This window comes from Anabrus simplex, chromosome 1, assembly GCF_040414725.1.
Source record: "Anabrus simplex isolate iqAnaSimp1 chromosome 1, ASM4041472v1, whole genome shotgun sequence".
NCBI lineage: Eukaryota > Metazoa > Arthropoda > Insecta > Orthoptera > Tettigoniidae > Anabrus > Anabrus simplex.
In genome coordinates, this window is record NC_090265.1 from 709,768,848 (window position 1) to 709,782,200 (window position 13,353).

General features: G+C 38.8%; 1 protein-coding gene across 3 annotated transcripts in view; it reads right to left on the bottom strand.

The window, feature by feature from the left end:
• eIF5B (eukaryotic translation initiation factor 5B) overlaps window positions 1-13,353 on the bottom strand; it is a 501,408-nt gene that overhangs the window by 455,912 nt on the left and 32,143 nt on the right. For all 3 annotated transcript variants that reach the window (XM_067136000.2, XM_068225162.1, XM_067136001.2), the window contains exon 4: window positions 3,996-4,739. In XM_067136000.2, coding sequence (XP_066992101.2) covers window positions 3,996-4,739 — 744 coding nt within the window. The remainder of the gene's footprint in view (window positions 1-3,995; window positions 4,740-13,353) is intronic.

Sequence of the window (13,353 nt, forward strand, 5' to 3'; positions counted from 1 at the left end):
AATTCATTCTCCAAGCATGCGACTATTCAATAACAGACAAATCATAACTGACTTTGACTGTGTGACCTCTTTCTGCACTGACCACACTACAAATGACCACAGAAACACGCAATAGTAAATACAATCCTCCATATACAGTTGGTGTTAGGAAGGGCATCTGGGCATAAAGCTGTGTCAAATCCACAAAAATTGCCACCCTCAAGAAATAGGGATAAAGGACTGGAAGAAGAAGAAGAAGAAGAATAAGACTATTCCTGCTAAAAGGACAAAGCAGTGAAGGGACCAATTTATAAGCGGGGGGGAAAACCAACCATGATGCTATGACCTTGATTAGCCTTGGCTTAATTAACCCGAAAGCCGGCAGATTACGAGGTTATACGTGGCCAGCAAGACGAATTCTAGACTGGGGCTGCTATCTCATGCCAGATAGCTACTCAGCTGTAATCATATAGGCTGAGTGGACCTCAAACCAGCCGTCAGATCCACGTAAAAATCTCTGACTTGGGTGGGAATCTAAGCCAGGATCTCCAGATGAGAGGCAGCCACGCTACCCCTACATTGCATAAAATTAATTTCATTGCAAAGCCCACATTGTCAATAGTATACTTTTTAAAGGTACAGTCAAAGGTTCCACCTTTACACTACTAAAAATATATGTGTAATTAGCAATTAACAAGTGTCGGGACATGTTTCATACTTCTTTCTTGGACATCATCAGCTGAAAATACCTGTAAGATGAATAAAATAGACAAGGTCACAAATACACATTAAAATACAATTCAGGTTACCGAATACATCCAGTTAAAATGCATGATAAAATTCGAAGAATGTTCTTAAAATGCTGGAACTCAATTGCTTTTTAGTTCTGTTGAAATGAAGATTAAACTGTTGAACACACGTAATAGTTCCATTAAAAATTTGATGATTGAGCTCTTCTTTATGTTATTACAAGATCTTATGTTGGCGTGATGATGTGTTGTTGATAATTCTTAGTTAAGAGGTTATGAAGCAGGCGGAATATTTGACTGTAAGCGCACACACAGAGAAAGGTTGTGCCGTAGTTGAATATTCGCCCTCGTCTGCCCCAGAAAGGTGAGGCTCGATATGTGTGTTACAGCTGATGCCAACATAAGAAGAGCTAGATCATCGATTTTTAATGGAACTATTACGTGTGTTCAAAAGTTTTATCTTCATTTCAACAGAACTAAAAATCTATTGAGTTCCAGCACTTTTAAGAACATTCTTCAAATTTTATCATGCATTTTAACTTGACGTATTTGGTAACCTGAATCGTATTTTAATGTGTATTTGTGACCTTGTCTATTTTACTCATCTTACAAGTATTTTCAGCTGATGTCCAAAAAGAAGCACAATAGATGCCCTGACACTTGTTAATTGTTAATTAAACATAATTCTTTTAGTACTGTGAAGGTGGAACCTTTGACTCTACACCTACAATGCGAGACATTGCAACAACTATGAAGTTATTTTATTTGATCAGTATTCGAAGCAGTGTTCAAAAGCATTTTCAAAAAAGAGGGTGTGATCTTCGCTGTTAAGTTGATAATGGAAAAACACTGGGAGAAGGGAATAGATATCATCTTTATCTTCCTGGATAAAGAAAAGGCATATGACAGCTTGCCATGAGACAAAATATGGGAATGTCTGGAAAGAAGGAACGTGCCAGTAGGCCTATATCTTACCAAGGTAAAAAATATTTACAGCCACTGCCAGAGCTGTATCCAGACAGGAGATGGTTGTTCTAACTGGTTCACTACAAATAAAGGAGTGCAACAGGGCAGCACTTTGTCGTCTCTCCTGTTGAATATGGTGATGGACGAAGGAAAGAAGAGAGTGAAGATTGAAACTAATGAGGACTTCAGAGCATTAATCTTCATAGATGATGTGGTGATTTGAGGAGGAACAGGAGAAGAAGTTCAATAGAAATTAAGTACTTGGAACCAGCCGTTTAAGCACTTTGGCCTAAAAATTAGCCACACAAAAACATCCGTGATGCCAGTCAGCAGGCGAGGCCTACAGGTTAACATCCAACTGGACAGTGAAAAACTAGAAAACGTTAACCATTTTCAATATCTTGGTAGTATTGCAACCAGTGACGCAAAGTCCTCTGCCGACATCACTAACAGAGTCAAAAAAGGAGCACAATTTTATCACCGAGTTAAGTGTCTTCCATGGGATAACCAAATACCTTCAAGTACCTTTATCAGGTATAATTTGTGCCAGTAACTACATATGCCTTGAAACCTGTACGATCAACATTAAAGACAGGTGCAGAAATGAAATTCCTGATCTCAATGCTACAGAAAACAGGAAGAATTAAGATCTGGAATGAAGAGATCCTTCATAATACACAAGTAAAGCAGTCACTATGATCAAATGAGAACAGAAAGAAAATGGCTAGAAAAGGAAGGCAAAAGACCTAGAGGCAGACCAAGGAAACGATGGATCAGTCAAGTAATACAGGACCTGGAAGGAACAGGCACCAAGTCGAGAAGGAAAAAATGTACCTGGATAGACAAAGATGGAGAGCGCTCTTGTACCGCACCAGGGCGACTGGAGACAGTTAAAGGATGATGATGATAGTGTGATCAATAGTGGAAGAGTAAACAGGATGAAAAGCAATGCAGTTTCAGACCACAGTGGAGCTGGCAGGATCGGATTTTCAGTATAACAAGTTACTGAAAAATATGAGAGGAATAGATAGTTTTGCTAGTATTCTGCGGATCCAGAGAAACTGTATAACAGAGCACCAAAGGAAAATATGTTTCCATAGTGAAGGGTTATGGAGGTCAAGGAAAGAGTAGCCTAATTTTTTTTACAAATTTGCTTTACGTCGCGCCGACAGAGATAGTTCTTATGGAGATGATGGGAGAGGAAGGGGGTAGGAGCAGGAAGGAATTGACCCTGGCCTTGATCAAAATATAGCCCCAGCATTTGCCTGGTGTGAAAATAGGAAACCACGGAAAACCATCTTCAGGGCTGCCAGCAGTGAGGTTTGAACCCACCATTTCCCGAATGCAAGCTCAATGCTACTTGACCCAAACCGTGCAGCCATTCGTTCGGTGAAGGTTAGCCCAGACAATCAAAAGTATTTATGGTGACAGTCAGGATGCAGTGAAAATTGATGACAGAACTAGTTCCTGGTTCAATGTAGTTACAGAGGTTAAACAGGGCTGTAATTTCTTACCCTTATTGTTCTTAGTTTACATGAATCATTTTCTGAAAGGCATAAAACAAAAAGTGGGAATTCAGTTGGATGGACTTGATCTTAAAGGCAGACTGTGTTGAAAGCTATCCACGAACTTGAAAAGAGGTGCAGTAAGAACAGCTATATCATTTCAAGTAGTCAATTTGTGTATTCTACAAAGATGTATGTGAAATTAAATCTAGGTGTAGCAAAGATAATGCAGTGAACTTGTAGTTCCAGTCAACTGAATTCTGTAAGAAAGAAGCGAGTTCTCACAAAATTATACATAAATTGTTTGAGACCAACATACCAGTATAGAGTGAAAGCTGGGATTTGGGATAAGTTATTCATAGCCCAGAAGAAACAGACATGAAAATAGCAAGAATGATTGCTGAAACAAACAGGTGGTCAATGTCAGGAGGGCACTTCGAATGAGGTGATAAAGGCATAGTTAATTATGAACTTAATGACAAACTGTGCACATGAACTGGCTCCAGTAGTGGGGTTGTGTGAGGCAACTGGAGGAGAAAAGGTCACTTACGATGACTTGGGTCATGAGAAGAAAAGTACAACTGGGCAACAACTCACTTGTAGTTGCAAGTGTGTTCTCTTTTGTCCTCTTAATACCAATCAGAAGAGAAAGAGGAAGAGATCCAATCCTTTGCACAAGGAACAGTCAGAACAGAAGAAGATACACAGTTACCAGCAGTGAAGTGTCTTCTTCCAGACTGAACGATATAGCTGTGCGTACCACCTACCATGGAATATATGAAATCACAATACCAACCTTCTTTTTTTGTTCCAGTTTCTTTTGCTTTTCCCTTTCCTTCTTCTCCTTCTTCTTTTGCGCTGCAGTTTTCATAGTACTTCCTTCCGTTTCATCATCATCCACTGTTTCACCATCTGCCTCCGCTCTGAATTCTCGCACTTCTTCTAAGATATCTATACTATCCCCTTTCCCCCCCTTTTTTTTACTTTTCTTCTTAGAGTCTGTTTTCGCACTGTCCTCACCACCTTTAGATTTTTCCTCTGGTGTTGGTTCCTCCTTTTTCACACCCGAATATTCCATTTCTAACTCAGCTAACATTTTTTCTATGTCCTCGTCATCTTCATCTTGCTTCTTCTTCTTACTTTTCTTTCCTTTCTTACCCCCACCTATACTTTTGTCCTCTTTTGTCCGTTCACTGTTATTTACTTCGTTATCGTCTTCTAAACTATCACTCCTAACAACAGTCTTTTTACTGGACGCTTTCTTTGAAGTCTTTCCTTCATCTTCCGAGTCCATAGGAATAACTTTCCCACCATCCGAATCCGAGTCCCCGACATCATCTTCCACTGCCAGCAGTGCAAACCCACCCTTTTTCATCTTGTTCGATGATTTATTTGGCTTTACGAAGGCTTCTTCATCCTCACCGTCGTCATCTTTGTCTGCTAATGCTTCAAAGGCACTTTTCTTCTTTCCCGCTGAAGCCTTAGCAGATCGCTTCACCTCCTCTTCATCACTCGATTCAGCTGCAGCCCTTGCTGCCTTCTGGAAAAAAAAAGAACAAAAATTTAAAGAAAATAAAACACACAGAAAATCCAATTCACACAGACTACCCAAAGAACAACAGATCCAAGATGCTTTGCTCTAGGAGAGACTAAGTCAAAGAGTTTTCCCAGCCATAAAACAAGCATGGTAATGATGATATGATGGGATGAAGTGGAACACCTACTATCTGTCACCTCAAGATCAATGACTGACTGGCAGGCCAAAACAATGATGGCAGGATTTAATCAAACAATAACATAAAAATCTGTGCCCAATGTCCTAATGAAGTACAGGACCGAGTAGAGTACTAAGAATGGTTCTCCACTAAGAGGATAATACTAAGTACCTGAATGACGCACTGCTGTTAAGCCGAGTGAATTGTAATTTTCCATTAGTGACACACCACTCAGTCCATCTAACAAAATGCCAATGGAGTATCTTGAACTATACAAGAAACATGAAATTATTCTCTCCACAAATGGGGATGGCTTATTCTGCCAGGTTGTGACTGTGGAATCATTTAGTCACTGTTCGCCATCAATGAACTATCTCTGGATCCTTAACCGTAGAACTGCCAAAGGTCAAAAGATTCACCATACTTTCCATTTCTGCAATGCCAGTGTCAAAATAATCAACATCCAATAAAAGTGTGACTACTGTATTTCCCAGCATAATCGTCGCCACCGCATAATCGTCGCATCCTTTATTTTCAAAACAAAAATTGGACTTTTAACATTTAATCGCATCCATCGCACGTCCAAATTTTGTTCACCAATCTGGTTAAAAGGTAAATGGAACTGCAATGTAAGTTGCACATGAATGCGCAATTTAAATACGTGTATGGTTTATGGGCAATTTGGCAACACAGTCACATTTGAGAGATATTGCACAACGTATAGGGAAATAATACCAGTATATGTACGACGCATGGCTTACCGGTAGGCTATCGGCAGTTTGACAACGTGGTCGCGAGACAGTGTACAATTTATTCACCACCTACTTATTATGAGTTCTCATTTGAAATACGTAAGGCTGTAAGTTATCGCTTATCGGCGTTGCCAGGAAATACCGGTACCAACACACACTTGTCTTCTAGCAGACAAGAGGTCTGATAGAATTCTGCGTTATTACAACCACCCGCCCCCCGGCGCAACAGTCGCGAAGGACTTTGGCCTAGCAAGCGACCGCTGCTCAGCCCGAAGGCCTGCAGATTACGAGGTGCCATGTGGTCAGCACGATGAATCCTCACGGCCGTTATTCTTGGCTCTCTAGACCGGGGCCACCATCTCACTGTCAGATAGCTCCTCAATTGTAATCACGTAGGTTGAGTGGACCTCGAACCAGCCCTCAGATACAGGTCAAATTCCCTGACCCGGCCGTGAATTGAACCCGGGGCCTCCGTGTAAGAGGCAGGCACGCTACCCCTACACCATGGGGCCGGCTCCTGCGTTATTGTGCACGAAGTGAAATCCAAGACGATAACGCAGATTTCCACGGAATTATTCAGCTCACGGTCAGCTAAATTATTTACGATGTCTCAGTTGTCATCGCTAGACTCTTATCTTACTACTACGTCATAAGTGTTCGAGCATGGGATGAAAACTTTTACCCAAGCAGTCAAGATAATTATTATGCAATGGAATTAAAGTTTTATTTTATAAACTCGTCAGTAATGTACTGTAAAATCATCAATAACTGGGAAGAAATATTAACCTAATTACCGTATGTTTAAAAGAAATTGAAAAAATGAATGTTTGCTCCTGACGACTCGGAACACGGTCAACTACAGTAGATCTACACCGCGCTAGCTAGAGCGATGTATGAAGACGTCCGTGCTCTGGTTTGTGAGCTTTGCGCAAGCGCACTAGTGTGTCGCAACCAACGAGCTCAACTGATAACAAATTGCCGCATGCTTCCTTGCTGCCTAACAGTATTGGCTGCTCTGGAATGGACAGATCACAGATGCATTTATTTGTTTGTGACTGACGTGATTACTGTAGACATGTGTGTGTGAGAATTTAAGTTTTTAATTTGTGTTTGGGGTGTTTGTAGAAATAATTTGTTTTAATAGTGAACAATTAAGGAAAGTCATTTATATTGCAAAACATTAACGTGTGAAGCATTTATAAGCGATTATGGGTAAATATAGAAACTATTCTGCGGGCTTCAAGCTAAGCATAATTGCCTTCGCTGAAGAGCACGGGAACAGACCTGCAGAAAGACAATTTTCAGTGAGTGAAAATTTGGTGCGTGACTGGCGGAAATTAAAAAACAAGCTAAAAAGCACAAACCCTTCTAGACGCGCGTTTGGAGGACCTAAAACAGGGAATTTTCCTATATTTGACAAAGAAGTGTTTATGTACGTCAATGAAATACGTAGCAATGACTGCAGTGTATCATATGAAATGTTACAAATTAAGGGACAGAAGGTAGCGCGCAAACACAACATAACTCAGTTTAAGGCGAATCGTGGGTGGATTAAGGGATTCATGCGACGACACAATCTGTCAGGATTACATAAAATCAGCTTCATGGTCCGTATCGCACTTCAATAGATTCACAATTAAGTATTTATTTATTTTCCACTTAATTGTGAATCTACAATCTGTCAGTGCGAAGGAGAACAACACTAACCCAAAATTTGCCTGCTGATTACACGGACAAGATTGTAAATTTTCACCGATTTGTCATACGTTTGCACAAGGAAACTTCACACTTGCTTTCTCAAATCGGTAATGCTGATCAGACTCCAATCTTTTTTGATATGCCTCGCAACAGCACTATTGCGCTAAAAGGATCACGGAAAAGGAAAACGATGCCTAAGAATATACAGTTTCCCCGTGGAATTCATGTACGAGTGCCACCAAAGGGTTGGATGGACGTAGAACTCATGCTGGACTGGGTTAAAACTGTGTGGGATAGAAGACCCGGTGCACCACTAAAACAACCAGCTCAGCTTGTTTTAGATAGTTTCCGAGGTCACCTCGTGAACGAAGTGAAGCAACTTCTCAGTAAAAAAAGACACGACAAATAGTCATTCCTGGTGGCCTAACAACTGCTTTGCGGCCACTAGACGTATGTATTAATAAACCCTTTAAAGACCACTTACGTCGATTTTACAACAAGTGGATGATGAGCGGCGATCAGCAATTGAAGCCCGCTGGAAAGATTAGGCATCCACCCTTGGACTTGTCATGCTCGTGGGTGATGAAGAGTTGGGATCTTATACCACATGAACTAGTCTCCAAGAGCTTCAAAAGGACTAGGATTTTGAATGCACTAGACGGATCCGAAGATGAAGCAGTGTGATAGAGAGACGAAGAATCTGATACTGGCATTAACAGCGGCGAGGACGGCACATCAGATACCGAAACCTGCGATAGCGACACAGAAGATTTGGAATAAATTTTTTATACCGTATTTCACAACAAAGCGATAATTTTTTGCAAGTGTAATATTTTAACTTTAATACTCAAACTAATGACAATTAACTTAATACGTTCATTTTTATTTTCAGGTTGGAAAAACGTTCGCCGAATTGTTGCGAATAATTACGACTTTTGTTTTAAAACATTTTAATTATTTTGATGTATAAACGCAAGTATTACGTGCATCTTAAATTTGTATCAAATACAATTAAGTTATAAATAAATTTTTTGAGTAATACAAATACCGGTATTAAAAATTCTTCATATAATGGTCGCACCCTACTATTTTTTCGAAAATTTTGGTATAAAAAGTGCAACGATTATGCCGGGAAATACGGTACTTCGTCAGAGAATATATATTTTTTGCAAGTTGATTTACATTGCATCTTATGGCAACGATGGGACAGGAAAAGCCTAAGGGTGGGAAGGAAGAGGCCGTGGCTGTAATTAAGGTACAGCCTGAGCATTTGCCTGGTGTGAAAATGGGAAACCATGGAAAACCATATTCAGAGCTGCTGACTGTGGGGGTTCAAACTCAAGAGAGATTATAAAGAGATGCTATAGTTCACTTCTGTAAAATTTTGCTGTCCATAGAATGACAAAGGCAAAATGACACAATTCAGTAAAAAACATGGCAGCTGGGAGAGTACCTAAATGTATTTCATAGCAGTGTTACTACTATTACTTGACTAGTAATCTACTTCAGAGATTGTGATACTGATCACAATAGTTCAGACAGTGAATCAGATACTGACCTTGTTAGAGAAAGTGACAGTTATGTGCAAAATTTAACCCCAGAACTGATAAAACATTTTTCTCTTAAGTGATAGCCTTTTTCCTGCTAGTCATGTATTGGAAAAAAAAAAAAACATTTAAGACATGAAAAACAAAGGTAATCATTATATATTTCATATTTTACTCAGAAAATCAATGGCATTGTACTTATTTGACAAAAATAGTTTTCCAATCATGTTTCAGTGGGTAAGACTCAAACAAAATGCAAAAAGTGCCAAAAGAAGAAACATTTTTCAAAACTGAACATCTGGAAACCAGTGAAAAAATAACAGTATTAAAATATAAAAAACAGCAAAATGTTGAAAATTTTACCCTGATTATACACATTTACCACAAAATACTATAAGAGAACAATATATCTAATACAAATAACCAGCAACCATGACTAGACCTCGCCCGTAAACTGCACAACCCAAAACTATGAAACCGAAAACAAAGCCTCATTTGTTTTACAATCAGCGCTCAGAATAGTGAACTACGGAAACCAAAATTACAATAGGATCGAAGCTTGTAACATCTGCTTTTTGAGAACTACATCATTTTATTGAATTTCAATCGATTTTATACAATTTCTACTGATTTGCAATAATGAGTGCATTGCATTGCACAGTACAACGCTATCACTACAGAAAGGGTGAATAACATTGCAAATGTGATGTTTATCCGTTCCAGGGTTAGCAGTGAATAGTGACAGTATGCAGAACTCAGGGGTGAATGATCAAATTTCTCATGACAATTTGCCAATGCAAACTCAAATAGATAAAAGAAACTTGCATAGGTCAGATAATGTGCTTAATGATGCACTATTACAAGCCAAGGGGAGGAATGAGAAAGTGAATAGTTTCAGACAAAGTGACAAACAGAATAAACTGTGATAGTGGAAGAACGTTTGTTTTTTTGTTTGTTTTTAGTGATGAAGGGAAACGCTTAACATTTTGTCTTGAAACTCAGTACACTGAAGTTTAAACACCAAAGATGCTTGAAAAATAGCAAAGTATTAAAGGACATGATATATAAAAGTGACGCCCCGAGCCATCAGTCAATCACTCTTCAAACTAATGCCTACGTTCATCAAGGACCTTATTCCTGTAATTAGCGTAAGTGAGCACGCCAGTTTCTAAACACACTCATAACAGAAACATATGGGTTAGTGTTCAGAAGCTCAGGAATAAGATCCCACCAGTTCCTGTAGCAAATGGAAGTGTTATTCGAATACATATGCTGGTCAACTAGTGTGCACATCACTGATATATTTCATTCTTTGTAGTCCTAGAATGTTTTCTGTGATAATTTCACTTTTCTGTAATAGTTTCTCCTTAATAGTGAGGCAAAATCCATAATAATTACTGACAATCCCTAACAGTTAGCACATACAGTAGAACCTCGATAATTCGAAATCGGTTAATTCAAAATCCCGCCTAATTCGAAGAAGCTCTTGTTCCCGGAAACATGAGATACAGTTTTGCATGTTATTTAAATTGTTTAATTCGAAATACGGATAATTCATAATTTGAAGTACAATGTCGGCCCCATTACCAAAATTCAGACTTTTAATTCGAAACTGCCTTTACAGTTTAAAACAATAGTATGTTACAGAGTAATTTCAACTCGAAATTTATCCGTGTCATAATAGAACACGTGTTCCGGAACGTGGAGGGGTAGCTTTCCGCACTTACACTCACTTCGGTGGGTCTACAGTGCGCTTCATGATTGCTAAATTGAATGAAATCGGAATTCTTTTGTATTCAACCTTTTAAGGAATGCCGTAATATCACACAACAGGCAGTGTGCAGAAAAACAGAATCCGCGAACAATGGCGATGCCGACAGTTGACGAAAAAACGTGGCTCATATAATAAATTTGCAGGTACCGAACAATATTGTCATTGCCGACGAAACTGCATTGCTTTATTTTAATGCGAGCCCAAAAGGTTTTATGGTTTTAAAGGAGAAAGTGCCCGCCGGGGAACCGTACAAAGGTCATTGTAGTGCGTTGCAATGCACATGGAAGCAAGAAACTTTATCTGCACGTCATAGGAAAGTTCGATAAGCCACAACGTTTTAAGGACGTCGGGCACTTTCCATGCTAGTACAAAGCATCTAAAAATGCAAACAGTACAGAAATCCAAAAAAATAATGCATTTGCACAGGGGAACCAGCATAATTTATCCTCGTCTTCGAATTGTGTGATTTTTTCTTTCATTGCGTGAGGTTATGTTTGTCAGTGATTTATCCAAGTGCATTATTTAAACATTGTAAATGCACCTTGTTGGACACATTTCGGAAATGGCATGGCATTTGAAAAGTATAAACTGTGAATCGAGGTGATTGCATGTTTTAATGGGTCTTAGAATACTTTGTTACGCGGCAAGTGTTTACATTTCTGAAGTACGAGAGAAGTGCCATGGCGGGAAATCATACAAGGATAGAGTCATAGGAAAGTTCGATTTTAAGGGCATCAGGTACTTTCTGTGTAAATACAAGGCATCTGAAATGCATATAGTATAGCAATCCAATGAATAAAGCACTTGCACATGGGAGCCAGCATAGATTTCTCCTCGTCTTTGAATCGTGCTTTTTTTTCTTTCTTTCGTTGCGTGAGGTTATGTTTGCCAGTGAGATATCCAAGTGCATTATTTGAATACTGTAACTGCACCTTCTTGGATACATTTTGGAAATTGTTCTTTTTTCATGGCATTTTGTAACGCGGCAAGAGTTGGTACTTCTGAATTGCGAATTGGCGGTTAATTCGAAACCACGTAATTCGAAGTCCGATTTTTGAGTCCCAACGACTTTGAATTAACGAGGTTTTACTGTATATAGTTTTTAAAAGACTGGGCATTTTTAAAGGAACATTAAGTAAATTAATGTAAATTAATTTATAATGTATTATTATTTATTATTATTGATCATGACGATGATGCTTGTTATTTAAAGGGGCCTAACATCTAGGTCATCGGTCCCTAATGGTACGAAATGAGACGAAATGAAGTGACAAATTAAAAGCCCAAAAACACTGACCACAATTCAAAACGTGAGGACGAAGAATGAATGAATGGATGGATATGAATTTAAGAACGATCAATGGAACCGATCCACAGTGCCTCACAAGCACAGAAGCTGGCGTAGAACAATAATATTACTGACGAAGGGACTGCTTCTAGAGCACAATACTGAATCGATGATACTTGTAGTCGAAAGGGGTCCAAAATCCAAGTCAGCGGCCCCTCACAATGGTACTTATCGCTAGGAAAGTAAAAACATGGTATTTGTCATGTTGCGCTACTAATCAAGAGTAGCGTAGACTTGCGGTATTCCACAGGTACTACTCACAGGTAATGAAATTCGCACATGTATTACAGACCTACGTTGTTTCACACATTGCGGCACCATTTACAGGCAACGCAAACTTATGGTGTTCATCACATAAGGGTACTAACCACAGGGACTCTTACTATCCCGTGGTGTTCCTCATATAGTAGGTACTAATCATAGACAAGCCAGAACCATGGGTTCCCTCATCCCATGGTGTTGCTCATATAGTGCTACGAATCAGTAGCGGCGATTGGGAAATAGAAGTAGGGGGGCAAAAAATGTAAAGACAACAAAGTACCCGAGTTTATGGGATATAGCGTGGGTGGGGGTGGGGGTGTATATACGTTAAACATTAAAACTGGAAAAGAAAGCTACTAAATGGAATTTCGACAGAGAGGTAAAGATTCTCAGCTTAACAACTTAACTGTGTTGATAATATTTATTTGAGATTTTGATTCAATACTATACAATAAAACTTTCACGAGAGGAACAATAGAGGCGTATAGTTTCAAACATGGCCAAGTCCGTTGAGCTGTTTTTTTCAGGAGAAGCAAAAAACTCGTTTAGGTTATTAATTCATATATATTCAGACACTTTAATCTTTATGTTGCTTAGCAGAGGCTTCTGATTCATTACCATACAATTTTTACAGTCTAAATATATTACATGAATTGAAAAATGTATTTAAAATTTGGACTTGACCATGTTTGAAACTAACTGTGGGACTTGGCCATCTTTGAAACTTACGTAAGAGGACTTGGCCATCTTTGAAACTTATATTAGAAAATTTGGCCTAATACCTAAAGAAAAAAGAAATCTAGATTAGGCCTATTTTCCAACTGTGTTCATCTTGACTTTATTTAGAACAAATATGATTAAAAATGATATACGATTTAGTGAAAAATCTTTGAAGATTATTATTTTAAACATTATGTTCGTGTAAAAATACCCAACATTGTAACCAATGTAGAGGCTAATTAACATTTCAATAGTGTATATTTTGCAAATATACGGATTCATGTAGCTACTTCAATGTATATTCTTCATATTATACCTATTCAATACCATCGCACCTTC